Source organism: Engystomops pustulosus, chromosome 2 (assembly GCF_040894005.1).
Source record: "Engystomops pustulosus chromosome 2, aEngPut4.maternal, whole genome shotgun sequence".
NCBI classification, from domain to species: Eukaryota; Metazoa; Chordata; class Amphibia; order Anura; family Leptodactylidae; genus Engystomops; species Engystomops pustulosus.
Window position 1 is genome coordinate 132912502 of NC_092412.1, and position 23383 is coordinate 132935884.

The window sequence follows — 23383 nt, forward strand, 5'->3', positions numbered from 1 at the left end:
CTTGTCAGCATAAAAATGCAGTGTAATCTCATATACAGTATAACGTTGTGAGAAGAGAATCAGTAAAATATGTATTTTAAATTTCAGCTGGTTCTATACTCAGAGGAAGGAGGTCCTATCAGTGACAGACAGCCCTCTGTGTAAGAGGGTACATATAGAGACAGTGTGTAGTATAGTAATCGATTGGCCCGCCTTTCAATTCTCATCATAATGAGAGAAAAATGTACCACAAGTTATACTGAATTTTTCCAACAAATCTGTACATCAAAATGCTCAGCTACTCATGCTTTTACATGCTGTCTCTCTTACACTGCATTTTGATGTTGACAGGTTCATTTTAATAGTAACGGAATGATTTAGCAGAAGAATCAGGTTCTGGTTAAGATTTTCCACATACTAATAAAATCAGGTTGAACAATAGTGTGAGAGCTGATATATTCCCTTACTATATGGCAGTGATGGCGAACCTTTTTGAGCCTGAGTGCCCAAACTTCCACCAAAAGCGACTTATTTATTGCAAAGTGCCAGCGCAGCAATTTAAGCAGTAATTTATTTCTCCTTGTTCTTTGACAACTTTCAATTGTTCAGCCTCCTAAAGACACCAACCCAGTTGAAAGGAGGAGGGCAAATCCGCCTATCATTGTAGGAAGATTCTTTGAGTCTTGTCTGGTGAACTTCATACTGGGGAGATGGCCTGGGTGCCCACAAAGAGGGCTCCAAGTGCCGCCTCTGGCACCCGTGCCATAGGTTCGCCACCACTGCTATATGGCATTACAGCTATACATATATAGAGAGAGAGAGAGTGCTGAGGGGAAAATATCACTTTCCTTTCCTGGCATAACAATAAAGGAATGTATGTCACTACCTGTTAACCATCACTTACGCCACACTCCAATGCCGTCCACAATTCTTATATTTACATATTTATATTTATTTTTTACAGATATACAGGTCATGTATGTTTCACATATTCACCAAGTTAAAAACTGTGCAGTGTTAACTGGCTTGAAATTAGATCACAGAGGGTGCAAGACCTGAACTCCATTAGGTTTTTCAAACAAAAATCATACATGTTTTACAAACTGTGATAAAACCTTAGTAAGAATGTATTTATTGTATATCATCTTTCACCTAACCCATTTATATCAAGTTTAGGGTATGGAGATCTGATTCATGAAAAAAAAAGTTTTATGCAACTGTGTGACAATATATTTTAGATACATCTGCCATTGAATTGTGTTGTATGATAACACATACTTTAGTATTCTTAGTGTTACACTGAAAGAAACAGTGTCCCCGAAATTTAGCTGCCAAAAAAGTTCTGGTATATATCCAAACCAACCCTACCTGTTTATACAGCATAGAAGCTATCTAGATACTTTGTTTTACTACCCAAACATATATAGCTGACATGATCCATAATCATTTCTGTAAGGAACCTTATATGGTTTTGCTGTAGTATTAAAGAGGGTGCAAAAACAGACCAATTATTTTTCAGATGATTTGTGCAAATAGGAAAAAGTACATAAAAATAACATAGTTAGTAGGTACTCAATGATATGGTTTAAAAAAACCCTTACAGGCCACTAACACTTGAAGTAGAACCAGTGTCGATAGCAACTTACCTAGATACTCAAGAGATGCCAGTGCAAGTGCCAGGTGTGCCACCAAGTGAAACTGAGTATGGTTAGAGTTAAAGTGTACTTGGGGCGAGCCTGCTAAATGCCCCCCAGAAAGTCTAAGTCCCAGAACAAGCCAAGGTGAGGAACATGGAAGACAGCACAAACATTCAAGAATGCATATTATCTTAGCAGGATCTACACTTTACTCCAGGCACCTTCTCTACACCTTCTGAAGATGTCTTCTATAACCAGTGGTCCACTTGGATTAGTGGAGGACAGATTACCAGAGGGGAGCACTTACCCCACAGGAGTGCACAGGACAACAGAGAAATGGCAAATAGGAGTTGGTAAACGGCTGCAGTCATGGATTGGATAACATATGTGTATATATCTATCTGATAAGGATTCTTGACTAAAAGCTGATGGACACAGTAATGTTTTTTCCATAGTAATATAATTTGTCAATAGTTGACTACTTTGATGTGACTATGGCAAAGATCATCATTGTGCCAGGATGTAAACACATAGCCAACTGTACCAACATGAAAGCCCAATAAGGATTACCATCAATGGGTTTTCATATTTCCATATAATCTCTTGACCTTGACATTGGCCTTGATGTTATATATCCATAGTTTTACAATTCTGACCATGTAGCCTTGTCCACTCGGAATTTTGATTTTTTTTCTCATTAACAGAGTTTTCAACTGTCATCAGTAAGCTCATTTTTAACTGCAGACCGGTTCGAATAGCCAAAGGCATGTTTATTTTAAAAATTACTTTGTCAGCAATATGAATAAATCCAGTCCTTTTTAACCTCTTCATGACAAATGGTCACTGACAACATCTCAGGAAACACTTTACATATCAAAACTATTTTTCATAGTATCATAGTTTATATGGTTGAAAAAAGACACATGTCCATCAAGTCCAACCAAGGAGGGGAAGGGATTGGATGAGGAAGAGATTTATGGGAAACAATTCTATAGAACATAACCATCAATTTTATTTAGGTGTAAAAAGGCACCTAGACCCTTCTTGAAGCTCTCTGCTGTCCTTGCTGTGACCAGCGCCTGAGGCAGGCTATTCCACAGATTTACAGTTCTCACAGTAAAAAAGCCCTGTCGCTTCTGGTGATTAAACCTTGATTTCTCCAGACGGAGACAATGCCCCCTCATCTTTTGATTTGATTTAATGTGAAATAACTTACCACCATATTTTTTGTATGGACCATTCATATATTTATATAAATTAATCATGTTCCCTAGTAGTCTCTTTTTCAGGCTAAATAAATCTAGTTGTTTTAAACTTCCCAGACAGGTCAAGTGACTCTGTGTCTGCTTTAGATATATTTTGGGTAGATTATATATCGATTATATATAATTATGTACCATAAGTGGAGCATTTGGTTTAACAAATCAGTTTTAATGTAATACCTCATTTTGAAAAGTGAATTACATAGAAATCTAAAAGTGGACAGCAGAAACAAACCTGGCAATGAAGAATTGTAAACAAGTGGAATAGTTGTGTTCTTGTGTTAGTGTATGGTCAGGGTAGTCATAACACTAATATCTATCATGTTGACATTCAGTGTGGCACCTTAGCCCCTCTACAAAACAGATCACGTCTTTAAACCTAAACATGTTTAACATGCACTGGAGTCAATGTATACATTTAGAATGTCTCTGTTTATAGCAAATTACTTCAATTTCTTATATCCTAAAGTGAATATGACCTAGGAAAGCAGACTCACTTCCTACAGTAGTTGTTTTATATTAACTTGACAGCTTTGGACAAGGGGCTCATCATAGTGTGTTAGCTAGTAGAATTCACTTATTCAAAAAAAACCACATAGATGGCAATGCTTAATGGCTGTGGGCAGCGATAACCAAAAAGCACATTAGTTCAAACTTGGATACTGGTGGCTTCATGGGTTGTGCTCTATTCATGAATAAACATCCAATGAAACTTGCATTAGTAGAAAAAGTTAATGGCACCCACCCGCTTTTTTGTTGTTTCTCCTTTCAAATAACGTTTATTTAAACATACTCACTTACAAGCATAAACATGGTGGAGGGAGGACTACAACACCTCACATATGTGAGTATGTTTGAATAAATGTTATTTGAAGGAAGAAGCAACTTAAACGGGGTGAGCACTATACACTTTTTCTACTACTGCAGGTTTTGTTAGCTCATAGTGTATAAGCTTAAAAAAGATCATTTTTGACTCCTTACTTTGCAATTTTACTCAGTTTTATTGCTATTTTATCTCCTATCACTCATTGATGGTCGGTTTAACACCTTAAGGACGTGGCCCTTTTTAGTTTTTCCATTTTCATTTTTCACTACCCACCTTCAAAAATCTGTAACTTTTTTATTTCTCCATGTACAGAGCTCTGTTTCGGCTTGTTTTCGGCGTAACAAATTGCACTTCATAGTGATGGTATTTATCATTCCATGCCGTGCACTGGAAAGGGGGAAAAAATTCAGAATGCAGTGAAAATTATGAAAAAAACACCTTTGCTCCGTTTTCTTGTGGGCTTGGATTTTATAGCTTTCACTGAGCGCCCCAAATCACATGTCTGTTTTATTCTTTGGTTCGGTACGAGCACAAGGATACCAAAAATGTACAGGTTTTATAATGTTTTCATACATATAAAAAAATTAAAACCATCTGTACAAAAAAAAATTCTTCATTTTGCCATGTTCTGGCACTAATAACTTTTTCATACTTCAGTGCACGGAGCTGTGGGTGGTGTAATTTTTTGTGACTTTTGATGACGTTTTTAATGCTATCATTTTGAGGACTGTATGGGCTTGTGATCACTTTTTATAGAATTTTTTATATTTTTCAAAATGGCAAAAAGTGGCATTTTTGGCTTTGGGCACCAATTTCCGTTACGGGGTTAAACGCTGGGAAAATTCGCTAATATATTTTGATAGATCGGACATTTTAGGACGCGATGATACCTAAAGTGTTAGTGATTTTTACTGTTTATTTATATTCGTATCAGTTCTAGGGAAAGGGGGGTGATTTAAACTTTTACTTTTTTTCCGATGACGTTCCAGGGGGCGCCGATCGGCCATCCAAGTTGGCGGTGCGCATCTAATGGTAAGTTAGGTGTCGCGGTCGGGTTTGACCGCGGCACTTAACAAGTTAACTGCCGCGATCGGTGCCAGCACCGACAGCGGCAGTGACAGGCGGGTGTTGGCTGTTTTATACAGCCATTACCCGGTGTGTATGGAGAAAGCTCAGCTTGTGAGCTCTCTCCATACACCCTTTGCCGTACGAGGACGATATAGTTCGTCCACTGTCGGCAAGGTGTTAAAATCCTAGAGCAGTGATAATGAACCTTTTGGAGACAGAGTGCCCAAACTACAGGCAAAATCCACTTTTTTGCCATGAAGTGCCAACATGGCTTTTTAAGCAGTAACTTCTTGCTACCTGTTCTTCCACATTTTTCAATCGTATCAGCCCCCCTGAGGCCATCAATATAGTTGAAAGAAGGAGGACAAATTCATACACATTATAGATTCTCTCCAGGCCCTCTCTGTAGAGGATGAATGGTGGTTCCAGCAGGAAGACCTCCAAAGATATTGCAGTTCTGTCAACACCTTCTCACTTTTCCTGCAGTTCCTAACAGCCAATTAAATGTGACTTTAAAATAGCGCTGAGAGCAGCAACTCTTAAGTTGCCTGGGACTGCAGGAACATTTGGTGGATTTGGTCATACTTGGTGAACCTTGCCCTGGGCAATGGTCTGAGTGCCCACAGAATTGGCTCAGAGTGCCACTTCTGACACCCGTGCCATAGGTTCGCCACCACTGTCCTAGAGTGTGGGCAGGGCCTCTCTAACCAGGCACATTATGATCCCTGTAGTGCTGTGAGATGCTGTGCTGACAATGTGCTTAGATTATCAGGGTCCATTTCATTTAACTTCTGAACATTCTATTAGTATCCGACACATAGAAAAAGAGAGATGAGGATCGTAGATCGTAGATGAGATCCATGAGTTGAATATAACGCACAATGACACTGCCCTGCTACATCTCTGCTCTTCCATAACACACTGCTAGATATGGTGTGCCTCCCTTTCTCTTCCCCAGGATAAAGAACTTATCTGCACGTAGATTTTTTTCGCTTGCTGCTGTTGTTTGCCGGCAGGAAGTGAGTGTGTGCATTAGTGACAGCTCGTCTTGGAATGCAGGGTCTAAAGGCAGAGAGTAGAAAACAGCTCAGCTCCACAACGTCAGACAGAAAAGCAAGATGGCTGTGTACTCTGGGGGCAATTAAAAATGTGTACACCAGGACACCTCCAAAAACTAATTAGAAGAATTCATAATACTCCTAAACAAAGTTTTGTAAGAGTCACAAATTTCATTGCAAACAGCTGAGCAAAAGAGCCATGGCCTCTCCTAGCACAACAAATTCATCATATTGTACAAAATAAACTGGCATAAATAATTTTTTATTCTTTGACAGACTTGTCATTTGAGAAACATGTGCATAGAGGCCAGATGATGTACCATATTCAGATATACATATCTCTTAACCACTTCAGGACATAGTCAGTTTGGGCCTTCAGAACCGATATTTTTTTTTCTTTTTTTTTTATATAAAGTTCTGAAAAGCCTTAGCTTTCTCATCTTTCATTCAATGTCACTGATTAAGGGTCTTGGTTGTGCCGATTTGGGGTTCCTATAACATATTTGGGCTCATTTACTAAGGGTCCATTGACCGCACTTTCGTCGGGTATTACGCATTGTATTGTATTTGTCAAGTATTTGCGCATTTGAAAGGGGTTTGTGTCGCACGCGATCCGATTTTGCCGCATTGGTGCCGGCTTTCATGAGACACAAATCAGGGGCGCAGGCCGTTGGGTGCTCCGACTGATTCGGACGAAGGGCGGGATTTTAACCCCTTCCCGACATTTGACGTACTATTACTGCATGGCGGGAGGTGCGTTCCCGCAAAATGCAGTAATAGTACGTCAAGTTTCTGGCGCCGGCTCCTGAACGGAGCCGGCGCCAGAAGCTGCGGGTGTCGGCTATATAGCCGACACCTGCCTCTAACACCCGCGATCGGAGATTTTGCTGATCACAGCGTGTCAGGGGCATTTAGCTGGAACCTGACCCCCCCCCCCACGGCGCTTACCGGGGGGTCTGCTGCTCCGATTGCAGCCCCGGGACCGCCAGTGCCCGGGGCTGCGCGATCCTCCTTCTGGGAGCCGGCCGCAGCATGCTCAGTGTGTCACATAATACAGTGTAATACATCTGTATTACACTGTATTAGGTGAAGAATTGCTTGAACAAGTGATCAGTGGATCACTTGTTCAAGCTAACCTGTAAAAGTAAAGAAAAAAGGTAAAAAACACTAATTCAACACACTTTTGAATAAAAAGAATTAATTAAATAAAGTTAAAGTCCCCTAAACACAAACATTCCCTATACACATCTAATAAAGTGAAAAAACCTGTAAATCACCAAAATAGCCCACATATTTGGTATCGCCGCGTCAGAAACATTATTGGACCCGTACGGTGAACGCCGTAAAAACAAAAAGTGAAAAACTCGCCAAAAATGTAAATTTTCATAAAATCCCTTCACAAAAATGTTCCAAAAAGTGATATAAAAAAGTTATGTGCACCAAAATGGTACCACTGAAAAGGACAACTCAACACGTAAAAAATAAGCCCTAAACTAGCACTGTCAACCAAAAAAAAGTTATATCTCCGAAAAGATGGCGATGCAAAAACAAATGAGATTTTCTTTATATTCGTTTTTTTCCTGTAAAATATATAAAAATATATTTTTTAAAAACTATATAAATGAGGTATCACCGTAATCGTAGTGATCTAGAGAATAAAAATATTATAGTATTTTTAGTGTATGACCGCCAAAATATACAAAAAAAAAGAACCCAAAATTGACAATTTTCTTTTCCTCCATACATTAAAGAGTTAATAAAATCTCATCAAAAAGCTACAGACCCACTAAAATGAAGTATTTGTAAAGTGCATCTCATGTCGCAGAAATAAGCCCTTATATGTCCAAATTGCCAAAAAAATAAAGATTGTATAGCCAATATAAAGTGACAATGCATAATCTGCTCTGAATGGCGCAGCTTCCCTTCGATGTCCTGGCGTGTGCCCATACAGCAGGTTACCACAACATATGGGGTATTATTATACACGGGAGAGATTGGGTATCAAATTTTGTGGAGCGTTTTGGTATTTTATAATTTGTACATTTTATGAAAAACAAATTAATTTAGTAAAAAAAAAAAAATTCAAAATTGGATCCGATTTTGTTTTAACCCCTGTAAACCAATTAAAGGGTTAACAAACTTCATAAAAGTTGTTTTATGTACGTTGAGGGGTGTAGTTTCTATAATGGGGTAATTTATGGGGTTTTACTTTTATTTAGGCCTCTCAAAGTGACTTCAAACCTGAGAGGGTCCCTCAATAGCAGGATTCTGCTTTTTTTTATGAAAATGTGAAAAATCGCACCTAACGTTCAAAGCCCCATAACAGCTTACAAAAATGATAGTATAAAAAACCACGGAGGTATAAAGTAGACATTTGGTGAATGTTAGTTATTACGTTTTCTGGTGTTATGACTCATGTGTGGAAAAAGTACAACATTTTGAATTTCGAAAAAATTGAGAATTTTTCCAAATTTTCACCAAATCTGATTTTCTCATAAATAAATGCAAAACATACCACCAAAATTTTGTAACTAACATGAAGTACAATGTGTCACGAGAAAACAATTTCAAAATCACTTGGATATGTTAAAGCGTTTCAAAGTTATAACCACTTATAGTGACACAGGGCAGATTTGAAAAAATGGGCCGTGTCAGGAAGGTGAAAAGTGGCTTCAGCGTTAAGGGGTTAAATTGTGTTGCAAGACATGCACTTACATGCACCAGGAAGAAGGTGAACTCCGGGGGACCTGAGCGGGGAGCAACACATACACGACATCGGGTGCACGGTCTATGTGGATCGCGACACAGTGCATCATCGTCGGACAGTGTGGATTGGGGATCACGACTCGCCCGGGTAAGTAAATGTGCCCCATTGACTCTAACCGTATTAACCTTGGACGGGATGAAAACAGAAATAACTGCATTTTATTCAGTTTATTGAGAGGGTCCGTATGGACAAATATTTTCCTACTGGGGCAAGCCCTTGAAGAAGACCTGTCACCAGAATTTTACCACCCTGACTAACAAAACCTGCTGGTAAAGTGTTACTCCCCCTATAAACTAAAATTAGCTGCCAGTGGGGTACTGTACCTTAATTACAGCCATTTTTTGGATTCATGTCTTCTGGCTTTGACTCTTCTCTCTTCTGTGCTGCCAGTGAACCACGTCCCAAAATTTTGACTTACAGCTCTGCCTTCTGTTGTGTTCATGTCATGTGACCGGAGTGACATCCTCTCAGGTCCTTTAGACTCCTAACATTATCAAACTGTACCGGTACTGTACCATACTGTATGTATGCGATGACATGTAATCACAGCAGCCTCCATGCAGGATGGAGAGGAGTAGAAATCCATGGAGACTGCTGTAATTTCATGTCATCAGATACATACATGGGGTACATTTTGCAAATGTAAAGCGAACAGGACCTTTGACAGCAGTACCCCGGTCATATGACATGAACTGCTGAAAAGTGAGGAAGCAAAAGCATGGGAGTCGTCGAGCAGGACACGCCCCCTATGATTCAGGTAGTTTAAGATAAAATTGATTTATGGGAATATGAAGGAAACAATTTTTAGCTAAAAGAAGGGTGGCAGTGAGAAAATGTGGTGACAGGTTCCCTTTAAACAATTAATCTCACTTCTTATTTCCAAGAAATGCAAGTCCCGGCTCTGCATGTTTTCAGATAATATACCTGCAGTCCGTTAGTAAAAAAAAGCTAAATATATAACATGACGGAATTGCAAAAGAACTGCTGTACTGTACATATTCTTGTTTCCTATTAGTAAGTGTCCTTCTATGTAGCAAAATTTATGATAGTTATAAATCCAGTTCATGTTTTTAAATCAGAAAGAAACAAAACACTTAGGGCTGTCTGTGTAAAAGGGGAAGTGAGAGTTGTGAATAAAGAAGGCATTGGTCCCTCTCTGGCCACTTCCACTAAGCTGCTACTGTCCTGTGACATGCTAGGAAGTGTACCTTCAAATAGGAAGAACTGACTACAGAACAGAGCTAGGGGTTTCAGTATAAAGCTTTAGTATCCTTTGCAATTCCCTATTCATGCATAGAGTGCAATAACAATAAATAATGTAGTGGTTTCACAGTCTCTCAAGCCATGATTTCACATGCACAGTATACAAGTAAGAAATGTATTGCATTTTGTATAGATTTACCATAACTGCCATTGTCTGGAAAAGGGATGCAAAAAGGAGGAGGTTTTTACACCACTGAGGTTGAAGAGCTTTTATGAGCTCACTGAAAGCTGTTGGTAGGCCAAGAATGGAAATGTCACTGCTGAATGTCAGCCTTCTTACTCCTGTGACAGCAGTCACTGATGTACTGCACTACTGGTCAAATCAGTACCGTAAACACACAATGGGACCACAATACTTTAATACAGAGCCAGAGGAGGGTGAGTAAAAATGTTTTTTCTTCCTTGGCCACATGTTTTCCAGTGAGCCCAGAAAACTCCTTTATAATGTATCTGAAAAAGTATGGGCTTAAAGCACCTATGTGGTTAAATAGCTTTGGTGGCTATAAGGCCCGGTTCACCTCAGTTCTATAGGTTTCCATTATACTTTTATAACCTTCAGTTACCAAAAGAGTTATGTACAGAAGGTTATGTTCCATAACGCCTCCTTTATTTATAAAACTCACTGTAACATTTTTATTTGCCCAGAAACAAATATATTCCTTTACTGCCATCAACTCATCTAGAATTGCAAATTGCATTCTGATTCTTAGGCTTCTGCTAATGCTGTATCGTACTTCCTTATCCTTACTACCCAGTGAGCATTCCACTTATCCCCAGCATTAATCTCAAACTTCTTCTATCGTTAGCAAAGAACAATACCAAAATACGTTTTCCACAGTTGGAAAAGGAAAACTATGCCTGACTTTCAAGAAGCCTAGTGACATGACATGACGTGAGAAAATAACCATATCAATAGTATTTTCCAAAAGGGATAGACTACCAACTGAATTCAGAACTGTTTCAATATTACATTTCCTCAGTACATTACAGGGATCTGTCCTGTCTAGGTTTGAGCCCATTGCCATGTGTCAGGGAAGAAACTAAACTCCTTATGGAGATTTGCCATTGCTGCCCACCGTTACGGACGAAATGAGTCTAAAATGCATGCTATTAAATGACATGCATGCTCCACTGGGGGCTATGACTCCCTTAAAAAAGGAGGCTCCCTCTACCTCTATGTTTATGAAGCCTGATGTGGCCTTTAAGACTTCATACATCTGTAAAAGTGGCCTGCAAAGACAAATTTCTATTAGTAGTTTATTTTGTTCCTTAACTCTGGAGATTATAACAGAACTAACACACAGAGGGGTGCAATATAAATAAACAGAGGGATGTATTTCATGTTACTACCAGAATCAATGGCAGAGGGTTGAGAAAGTGATAAGGTGTCCAACAGTAGCAGTGCCCAATTAAAGCAACATGATTTAGAAGAAAACCTCCTTTACTGAACCTCCTGTGTTGAGGCTGCCTGGTGTATATAAACAGCCATGTACTACTCTCTATACTATCTCTGCTTTGGTTTCTTTTTCAATTTAATAAACATAGAGTTAAAAAAAAATAAAAAGAGAGAGGAGATACACATAGTGGCTGGTACTACGCAACAATTATTGGAGAGAAAAATTCAATAATGAAAGTGTAACTAAACTTTTGACAAAATTGCATACATCAATAGTGCAGATAATTGTAGTCAACTTTGTAAAAGAAAGAAGCATATTGCCAAGTTTACTATTATCCCCTACTTCATTAATTTCTGAAATTAAAACATTTACTCCAAAGGTTTTGTTACTCTTTAAAGGACATCTACCACCAGGATGAAGGATTGTAAGCTAAGCACACTGACAAACTGGTGTGTGTCCCCTCTGGCAGGATCCAGTCTTCTTTAAGCTTCTTATGCCCTGGTTTTTAAGGAAAAAAAGGCTTCAAAAAAAGGCTTCAAAAAAAGGCTTCAAATTCAATGGAGCCTGGAGAGGCTCCAGGCTCCATTGAAACCTATGGAGCTTAGAGCCCCGCAAGCTCATTTGCATAATTGAACCTTTTTTAAAAAAAAAAAACCATGACACAAGAAAATTAAAGAAGAGCAGATCCTGCCAAAGGGAGCACACACCAGCATGTAAGTGTGCTTGGTTTACAATCCTTCATCTTGGTGGTAGATGTCCCTTGTGTTGTCAAATATGTTTGATTGTCCATTTGATCGTCCAAGAGAGCATGGAAAATAAATAATGTCTAGGTTCCATATAATGTTTGAAATACCGTAGATTCCACAATAGATATATCTTTTTTGCTTTATCTGCTTTTGTATTATACAATAACCATTGATGCATGGTGCTCACCATAAAAAATGTTCCACAGAAGGCACTCAATTGCTGGCTACAAAGAGGCCACAATGTTGAACCCAGTCACATACCAAAAATACTGGTATAGAGTCTGTGCGTTATTTCGAACTATGGCTAGTAATATTCCTGTAAACTAATACTTATTTTAAATGATTATCATGGCTAAATATTATATTCCATGTAAAAGACATTAAAATAATTGAAAAGTACTGATGCTATTTTCCTATGTACAGTTAATTGACCTTACATGTTTTTAACTTTCAGATCTGTGTGCTAATGAAGTAAATCCGGGTATCTGCTCTCCAGCTGCCGGTCATAGAGCTGTAACTGGTGAGGAAATAACATTAGATAACTTTTATTGAGCAAAAACACAAATGACACACTACACAGGCCTAATCAGGAGTTTAGCATATGAAGGTTTTTCTTTATATCATTTGTCAATAATGACATTTCCCTTTAAGAGGTGCTTCCATAATTTAGGCTGTTGAATAAATGTCTGAAATCACCATCCACTGTAATAGAGGACACTAATAGATAGCTATCTGCATATAACATTTAGCACACTGATCATAGCATATCTCACACAGGAAGTGTGAAAAATACGTACTAACTCCCAGCTTCCTCCTGCTGCTCAGAAATAGACAAAAACAGAAGTGGTAATACAAAAAGCTGCATTTCCGTGAAGAAAGCATGAGAGAAGCCTACACCTAAACCATCATGTAAGCCTGACAGATCTGACAGACAGCTTTCTGAAAATCTTTGAGAAACTCTGCAATACACACTTACAACTTAAGACAATGGAATGATACATGTGAGTCATTTTAAACTATAATCTGATCTTTCTTAGGTGGACGGGTCATGGGAAATCTCATTAAGGTTCTGGGCAAAGACTTAGAGAATTGTCCACATTTTTTCTTGGATTTTGAAAGTAAGTTGCCTTTCCATCTTATTACTTGAGAGCTTTTGCACAAAGAGAGAACTACTTGGAAAATTTTGAGATATATGGTGAAAGCGAGAGGAAGATGAGCGGTTACTTACATATAACATCTGTGGCATTTCTGCTTTCTACAGTTTCATTGCAGCTCCTTTTGCTGAGAAAAGCATAGATACACTGTGTTGGGTGGTATAACTTTATGGCTTATCATAAATTCCAATTATGCAAGATGCTAGAGGTTACAATAGCAGTTATTATATAGTAACAATAATGCAACAGAGCTTTTGCTATATGTTCATATTTTTCTTTATAATCAAATATCTTTATCATCAAGCATTCGCCAAAAATCAGAGTTGTGTCATTATAACAAGTAGGATTACAATCATGTGCCCTAACTGTTACGCTGTAACTGTGTCCCTGACCTACAGTTTAGTGCTCTCTGAAGACAGGAAACCAGCATATTTTTTAATTAAACTTTAAACACAAATAGAAAAAAAACATGTAAATAAATACAAAACAAGAAATATGTAAAGGTTTGTCCAATTTTGGCAAGTATATCATAATATTTGTATAACTGAAAAGTTATTCAATTTTTTCAATATACTTTCTGTATCAATTGCTCATGGTTTTCCAGGTCTCTGCTTGTTTTCATTCCATACACAGAAATCTGACTATGGTCATGTGATGTCACACAGGTGCGCAACGCAATAGTATCACCGAGAGTCATCAGAGCCTGTGTGTTATAACTAGCCATGCACCTATCTACTTAAAGTAAACAGTCTAAGGAGCGAAAGCAGAGACCTAGAAAACCATGAGGAATTGATATAGAAAGTATATTAGAAAATTGTAGAATAATAACATTATTTTCTGAAACAGGACAACCTCTTTAATATTAACAAACTTCACATATCGTATTGTAATGGTTTAATTTGCTTCTCACAGTAGTATTATTGAGGGCCTTATAATAAAAGCTATCATAAATTTTAATGCTATAGTTGTAACTTAAAGATTATAAACAATTAGCAGACTTTTAGGATGATAGGTAAAATTGCAGGGAGCAGAAAGTGTAAACAGTTTCTAAAAAAGGGAAACATTAAATTGATGTGTATCAGTAGGAGAAGGAAATACACGGAAAGTTTGGTCACACTATATTAAGAAACTGTATATGAACATACTGAATATGTAGGATATGTATTAATTAACTTTTCTGTTCCCATATTTGTTGGGTGGGAGGAGTAGTATTGTGTTGTACCCATATATGCAGGATTCAGGAGTAGTATTACTTTAATGTGCCCATACAGCAAATGCAAGATAGGAGCAGACACTCATGTACTTATAGCATACGCAGACATTATTACGTTATTGCCTCTGCACTCACACATCTTAAGGGAACAGATAGAGTTAGAATTGGGACTGCTGAGGGCCTCCAGGTGCAGCTGCACACTGGATGTATTTCTAGTCCACTTTGGCATGCTTCTTGAGATCATTGTGATTTGTGTATATGGACTTGTATTTCATTGTAATATGAGTTCTTTACATGACTGAATATTATGTTAGATATAAACTGTAAGAATTGCATGCCATAGTACTTAAGAAATCAGTTGTAGCTAATGCAACTGATTAACAACTAATCAACTTATTCAACTAATCAACTTATTAACAAAAGAGATCTAGCAGTAGACCATCAAAAATATGCAGCAGGTAAATCTCCCTATGGGGTTTATTATGATATATAATTTTTAGTTAATTCATTGAACTTTTGTATTTAAGTTAATGAAAAAAGCTAAGTAATGTTAAATACCATGAAATATGCAATACAATATTTGAAAACCGCTGTATAGGAAGGCCTGCAAATTCACCTACTTAATTCAATGTACATATATTCTTGCTTCATCATATATGACCCTTTTTTTAATTTCCACCGTACACATCCTTATAATGCAGAATCTGTAAGTGTGAGAATTAAAAAGTCAGTATAATAACAATTACAATGTAGAACATACACAATTACAGGGCTCACACAGAGTGGCACACAATGCAGTGACATCTACATCGATTTGGAACATCTTAATTCATCTGGTTTTGGACCTTATTTTCAGACTTGATTGAAAAGGGAAGTTGCTTACTGGCTAAATGGTGCATGGTCTAAGGCAGTGATGGCAAACCTTTTAGAGACCGAGTGCCCAAACTACAACAAAGATCCGCTTATTTATTGCAAAGTGCCAACACAGAAATGTAATGTGTGATTTATACTCCCTTCTCTATCACAGTTTTCATTGATACCAGCACCCTGAGGACACCAATAAAGCAGAAAATAGTCCCAGGTAGTCCTGTCACTTTAAAATACCTCTGTGCACAGCAAGTCCTGGGCTGTCTGGGACTGCAGGAAGATACCTGGAGTCATCTCTGGTGATGGCCTGAGTGCCCACAGAAAGGGCTCCGAGTGCCATCTCTGGCACCAGTGCCATAGGTTAGCCATCACTGGTCTAAGGTAACCCAACTATACTGACCAGGTGTACCAGCAGACAATGTGATAAATCTTGCACATTTGCAGACAGTTTAGCTTTGTATTGTCTGAGAATTGTACCATATTGAAATGTGGTATGAAATTTTATGCACATTTTATGCATTTGTTCAGAAATTAAAGGTGGCTTATCATTTTGCATTTAATACACTAGATTCAATGGGGGGTGTATAATGGCTGATATTGAAAAAATAATTTTAGCTGTAGGCAATGTTGCTGATATTTGCAATAAAATGTATCAACATGTTGAAAGATCTTGATACATTTGTTGCATCTTTAAATACAAAAGAGATGTTATTTTACTTTTTATGACACTTTAATAAAGGCTTTTAATAATGGAATATATGGTTAATGTACCCTACAAATGTTATTTGTGAGTAGAATGTGTTAAAAAATAAATTAATATATTAATAAATATTGGCCAACATGTAGCTAGACTAACTCTCAGACAGTTCTCTTACATAAACTCTCAGTATGAGTGCACATTGTAAGTTCCAACATAACACTATTACAGCATGTTCTAGGACACTCAGCAGTCACATTGAAGTGAAATTATCATCCATTTCAAACAACAGTAGTGCATAATATGCGTGTTTTGGGTAGCCACTGTTTACTTAGGCTGAAAAAATGAATTGGCATTAATGGCAACGAATGTGTCGCCAATTTTTCTTTATTTTCTGATTGTAGATTATTTTATTTTTTGTCCATGGTTATGGGGCTGTTATCTTGCCTTAGTGCTTTTAACAGCATTTAGTCATGTTTTACAGAGCCTTATGGGTTATATGTTGCAACAGTGTGGAGCCAACTTACTGAGGTATATGAAGAGTTTTCTTGGCATATTTTGTACAGATAGGGTCCAGGGCGTCAGTAGTGGATGTTGTGATGATGTTTCCTTTATTAATTGTAACCTTGGTTGTCATGTAAATGAAAAGAATACCCAATAAAATTACCAAGTTTCAGTCTGTTAAGAGGCTTAGTGGCCAAAAAATAGAAAAAAATTCTTTTCATGAAACAGGAAAATATAAAAACATGTTTTAAAAAATAGGTATTTTTCTTGTTTTGACACATTTCCTTAAAAAGTAAGAGATTAAAGTGAGTTTAAGATATCTTGGTTTCTACTAAATTTTTTTTCTTTTAACTTGGTAAATTTGGATAGATCTACAGACATAGGTGGTATATAGACTGCCTGTATGACAGCTGTTGATTTATCTGTTAAATGCCACTAAGATTTCCTGTTTTAAGCGATATAGAGACTCAGAGGCTTGACACAATGCCCCAGATATCTGAAAACTGGTGCCATCTGCCTTAGTGTAATTTGCCTCAATAATGTACACTTTGCGCCACATGATTTCATAGTGTTGCAGGATCTTAGTTGATCTGATCTGTTTTCGGGATGTAATTACCAATACAAGTAAATAGGATCAAAAATTATACATAAACTGTAACACCAATTCTATAAATATAATATTACAATCAATAAACACTAAAACATAGACTATTAAAATCCACAGGAACAGAAAATGAGGTGGTGGTCAATTAGTAAAATACATACAGATTCTATTATGAGTATTCAAATATAGTCCAATTCAAAAGTACACAATAGATATTAAAGTCATTTCATCCACCCCGGCATTGCATAGTAAACTGCTAGAAAGAGGTCATTAAAGCCAGACCACCAAGGGGGCGTGCTGTGGTGTGGCTAGTACATAATTTATATACCTGGCATGGTATGCCTGAGTTGCCTGAAGAGCCTATCATCTCCAATCTTATCGAATTTTCAAAGGCGGTCAGGTGTGTCTTCGTGCGCATTGCCGCGGTCCCCGTATCCGCATCCGGAGTTCTGGAAAACGCACAACACGCATGACACGCGTATCATCATGAACCAGAAGTGCAGACCCACCGCTGGAGGATGCACACGCACTGGAGCAATGCGCAACACCCAGCCATTTTAGGTATTGGAAACATACCAAACATAAATGAAAGGGCAAGAAAGACATTATAGGACATTATAACATTTTAACTCGCTATAGATATCCCTGGATAAAGGTGATTTATGGGGATCTGTGGTAAATAATTTTTAGCTAAAAGAAGGGTGTTGGTTATTTAATAGGGCTCTATGAGAACCTGTCACCAGCTGTATTTGTGAGAAATCTGGTGAGAGGTTCCCTTTAAATAAATATCATAGAGATATATTCTCAGTGGGATTGTGACTTTATGTAATCTGGTCCCTGATGAAAATTTTATGAGAATTTTTCATGCACCATTCTTTAGATGTTTGATGAACCCTTCCATGTAGCCCAACTAACCAGATTTATTTAATGTAATTCCTCAGAACAAGCTGCAGTATGTCAGATTAGGTGAATAGATATGAATTTGGCTCATAAAAACATTGGGGGTTATTTATCCGGGCTTCTACACCAGAAAACTGGCATAGAAGCCCTGAAAATAATCGCAAATGCTAGCGATTTGCTAGCACATGCAATTATTTCCACCTTTCAGCCAGCTCCCTCCCAAGGGGACAAGGGGTGTAAAGGCAGGGCAACGTCAGTAATAGAGTTGGCCGGCATGGGGCATTCCTGCCACACACCTGCACACAAACTGTAGCATGCAAACTTTCAATAGTTAAAGTTGTGGAATATTTCTATGCCAGGTAAGACTTGGAGTAGAAATAAACGCTACACAGCTGGCCACCTAATACATGAAGAATACAAAAGGGTGAAAAAGAAAGGGCTGAGACATTATCATACACGGGCGCGTATAATAAATGACCCCCCCATTGTACTCATGAATTCAGGCAATCTCTAAGTGGACTGCTTATTTTAATGTTAGCATTATACAGCCATTCTGAGAATGTTTTAATGTAAGTACCCTTGCTTCCCCAGGTCTAAGAGACCTATGTATACAGGAATGCAGATCCTATTGTGAAATCTGATGACAAATCCTCTGTAACCAGTACCATGTGAAGTTACACAATTTTTTTCATTAAACTACGTATATTAGTTTATTTGCTTTTAGGAAATGGAAACATTGTGGCTTATATCCAAAATGCAGAAACCTGTAAAGAAAAGTATAGTTTAAAGTTCTACAGTTAAACATCCTGAACTCTATCTATATGTATTTTGTCTTCACTGATGCATTTTTGCAGAATCACTGGCAATGGTAGTCATTCATCAATTTCCATTTACACTTTTAAGCACAATGTAAATTTCTTATTTTAATTTCACCAAATTCTCCTGGTTTCCAAATTGTGAAGAACCCATTTAATTTCCCCTGCTTATTACTATGTTTCCTCCATCATTCCCTCATTTTTGTCTTTTTTTTCCAGGTGTCAGATGGGGAACCTTCTAAAAGTCTTGTCTTATAACGACCTAGAACAGTGTCCCACTTTTTTCCTTGACTTTGAACGTGAGATCATTTTATTTTTCCATGTTTTTTTTATTTTGTGTTCATTTTAATTTTATATTTGTTTTATTTTATGTCATCATGAAGTACTGCATCTTACTGTGACAGTTCATTTCTCAAGGTTTATATAAAGAGCTATAATTTATGCTGTCATCATTTGTTTTCCTGTGGTACAGTTTAGTTTCTTATCCAAAATAGAGTAAAAGAGATTATAAACAAAAACATATTCTGTAACAGTTTAGCCTTTGAGGGCATAATTATAACTACCAAACCTAACATACTTGTATAGTTAGACTGTTCATATGGTGGATAACTAGGAACCAAGCCTATTTCAGTTGAAAACTCAAAGTCAAATGTTTATGGGGAATAGCTGTTAGCTACCAGTCTGTCTCATCTGAAATCAGTAGAATTCCTCAGACATCCTGATCTGTGATATCAACTTCATTTCCTTTCTTAGCATACTAGATCAGTTATTCATTATCTTTATAGTTTTCCAAAAAGTTACCTTCAGACTGACTCATTTAGAGACAGATTTAAAGGTTATCTCACATTACCTGGTTCATTGCTAGCAGCGTGTGGTCTGGCCAAACCATCTTCCATACCATCCTCCGCCTTCCACTTCCTGTTCAATGCACATGACAGGAAAAGGGGAGGGGTGAGGAAGCTGGATGAGTGTGGAGTAGAGGAAGTTGTGACTGAAGAGACATAAGGAGATGGAGACTGAGACACAGACTGCTGCAGCCGCCCCTTCGAGATTCACCACGGAGCACCACATGGTGAATCTCAAGGGGGGGGGGGCAGCTGCCGCAGGCACATAATGTGAAATAATGTTTTATAAAATAGTGGCAGTATTCAGAATGTTCATAATTTTAAAATCAGTATATCATGGGCTATTGGAACCTGTCACCAGCTAAATATTACATTCCTGTGACAGGTTCACTTTGAGTCACCATAAACCATCTCATGGTGAAACCCCAAGCAGCACATATCATTGCAGAAATGTCTTAAACTGTCCTATTTATCAGAATTACATTTGCAGAAATCCATGTGCCAGTACCAATTCAACCCAATTAAGATCAACTGGACCGATTTTTAATGCTGCACATGGGGCATCATTTATAATCATGTTAAAGGACATCTACTTCCAGGATGAATGATTGTAAACCAAGTACACTTACATGAAGGTGTGTGCCCCCTCAGGCTCTTTTGCATAATTTTCAAGCCATTTTTTTGGAAAAACAAGGCCATAGGAAGCTAAAAGAAGAGCAGATCTTGCCAGAGGGGGCACACACCTGCATGTAAGTGTGCTTGGTAGATTCGCCTTATACTTGAGTCTATAAAAAAACAACAACTCTGTACTCATCTTTCTGATGCCCCTCCTCAGGTCCTCCCCTCAAGTTGTCTACTTTCTTTGGCAAAGCTCTGGCTCCGTGTCCCTGTGTGATGCTGACGCACGCACCATGACGTCAGCCCCTTGCTGACATCATTCTGTGTGCGCTGCCATTGGAACACACTATGATGTCAGCAAGCGGGCAACATCATGGTGCATTTGAGGGCACCGCGCAGAGCTGGAGCATCGCCAAAGAAAGAAGAGAACCTGTGTGTGTGTGTCGAAAAGGTGAGTACAGTGTTCGTTTTTTGCCTTATAGGCTGGATATACCTCAGGCAGGGAGCTGGCAGGTTAGATACTGGGGCCAGGGTGCTGGCAGGCTATGTATTGGCGGCTGCTGGCTTTACACTAGGCCAGGAGACTACTGGCTATATACTGGGGACCAGGGGTTTCTAGCTATATCCTGGGGACAAGGGGGCTGCTGGCTATATACAGGGGACAGGGGGCTGCTGGTTATATACTAGGGGACAAGGGCTGGCAGGCTAAATACTAAGGGGCAAGAGCTGGCTGGCTGTATACTGGAGGCAAAGGCTAGCTGGCTATATACTGGAGACAGGGGCTGTTGGCTATATACTAGAAGCTGGCTCTATGCTGAGGGACAGGGGGCTGGCTATCTATATACTAGAGGGCATGGGCTGAATGGCTATATACTGGGGGAAGGGGACTGGTAACTATATACTGGGTGGAGCCTGTGACCATTGCATTTCCCACCCTAGGCTTATACTTGAGTCAATAGGCTTTACCAGTTTTTTGTGTTAAAATTAGTTTCCTCAGCTTATACTTGACTCCCCTCCTTCCATATCATTTCAACAATAATTTCAGGCCCCTAACACCTGCCCTAAATGTAAAGATATGCAGAATGGAATGCAAAGAAACACATTCTGCATTCCACCACTCCAATTTTATTATATATGGTTGGGACATCTGTGACAATAATAAACCTCTCATACTCACCCCCTCCAGTGCTCACGTTCAGCCACTGCTTTGCCTCATACTGCCGGTCTATTTTTGTATACAACTGTATAGAACATGAAACATTTAACAGCTGTACATTAACTTTTTGTTTCTTATCAGTGTGGCTCCTAGTAGCCAACTTTCCCAATGGAAATAAACATATAAATATGTTCATCTGGAAAAAATACCATTTTCTTTGTGCATTTGGATATCGCCTTATGATCTAGCATTTCAGATCATTAGATTTTAAACTGTCCCACCAAATGTAGTTGCAGAATGTTATACCATACCTAGCCCTAGATTAGCATAGAAGCTAGCAATGCCACTGAAGTTGCAACAGAATTCACATTGGTGGTTAATGAGTTTGTAGTAGGTACGTGAAAAATGGTAAAAAAATCTTAAAATGATTATACAGTTTCTGACTCAAAAATTAAAGCACCAAGAAGGAGTTTTCAGAATCAAATTAAACTTTCTCAGTGTGAATGTAATGATATGTTTGTTAATATTATGGTGATATTTGTTCTAAAAAGGGATACAATATTAGAGCAAAAACATATGTTTATTGGGAAAATTGTATAATGGAAAGTTCTAGACGCCTCCTGCCTGGATACACATAATATTTAATGTAATATACATGAAACTAATCGAACTGTTTGGCGGCATATAAAATGATCCGCACTAATTGTGGTCTGTGTAGGTAATTCATGGTCTGTTCACCAACGTTAACCAATGTACCCAACATTCTTTAACAACTAGGTCGGAACGGCTTTCAACTTTGTTGAAACAACTATCCTGCTTTTCTGCTTTGGAGCCTTTTTATAGGGCAGTGGAGGAAATACTTTTATGCCCTCTTGTGTTATTTTTTGTCAATAAGTCTATTGAGTTTTCCTATCTTACATAATTGCAAAAATATAAATTCCCTTCTGATTTCTGTACTTAAACCGTTTTGAACCCCAAAATTTACTGTTTTCCATTTTTCTGTATTGATAACAGCATACTTCATATGTTGCTTGCAGATGCTCAGCCTACGGAGGCAGAGACTGTAGTGTGGAATCAAGTCAACTCTGTCCTAGAAGAGGCCCAGGGTATCTTAGCTGAACTGCAGTCATATCGGGGAGCTGGGCAGGAAATAAGACAGGTGAGAATTCAAGGCCACTTATAATTATTACCAGAATCCAGGAAGTAAAGCTAAGATGGTAGTTACAGTATTACATTCCATCGAGAATACCCATGTGCTTTTCGTATGGCCTGTCAGCAATTATTCAATTATAGCATTTGTTGCTAATAACAGTTTATCCAGTGCATAATTACAAATAGGACAGGATGGGTAGTTGTCTTCTTGTGCTGTGAAAGATGTAGGAAATGCTTTTGAATACATCAATATATGTTTGTTAGAAATCTGCTATTAATTTAGTTGTATATATTTATTGACTTAAAGGGGTATACACCTCACTTAGTTTAGTTAATTCAATCCCTAACACAAAAGAAAAATTCTTCAATTCATTGTTGTTTAAAAAAAAATACATGTATTGTACATGCCCATAATATAATGTAAATTGGGCTTACCTTCCCTCTAGCAAGGGCCCTGTGATGACATTAGATACACCCACCACCATTTATCAGCAGCAGTGGACTGTGCATACAAGTGCATGGAAAGAGGCTTCCCAGCCTCCCAACCCGCCAGGAAAATGTGAATGTACATAGCTAACGCATGCACAGTTCTCATATCCCCAGCCACCTCGATCACTAGAACAGGATGGCTGCTGGGCATGGGCAGTAGCTTCACTGCTGCTTTTATATGAAGATGACTTAGTAGTTCTGGCTTGCTGCAGTACACAGCTGTCCCACAATAAGACTCAAACATTCAGGACATCTGTAAAGCTACTGCGCAGCAGTCTTGATCTAGCGAGCTAGCGAGTGAGCTATGCTCTATGTCAATGCTCGCTATTCACATATTCCTGGGGGTTTCGGTGGCCAGGAAGCCTC

At 38.3% G+C, this 23383-nt stretch overlaps 1 protein-coding gene across 5 annotated transcripts in view; it reads left to right on the forward strand.

Annotated features, from left to right (window-relative positions):
• Positions 1–23383, forward strand: part of LOC140118495 (CYFIP-related Rac1 interactor A-like) — a 48321-nt gene that overhangs the window by 1433 nt on the left and 23505 nt on the right. The window contains exons 1-4 of one of the 5 annotated variants that reach the window (XM_072136493.1): positions 12506–12523; positions 13041–13121; positions 18977–19056; positions 22414–22535. In XM_072136493.1, the coding sequence (XP_071992594.1) occupies positions 18984–19056; positions 22414–22535 (195 nt within the window). In that variant the 5' untranslated portion in view covers positions 12506–12523; positions 13041–13121; positions 18977–18983. Of the gene's footprint in view, positions 1–12457; positions 12524–12836; positions 13005–13040; positions 13122–18976; positions 19057–22413; positions 22536–23383 lie in introns of those variants that run through there. The other 4 variants (XM_072136492.1, XM_072136490.1, XM_072136494.1 and 1 more) reach the window with 4 other exon arrangements.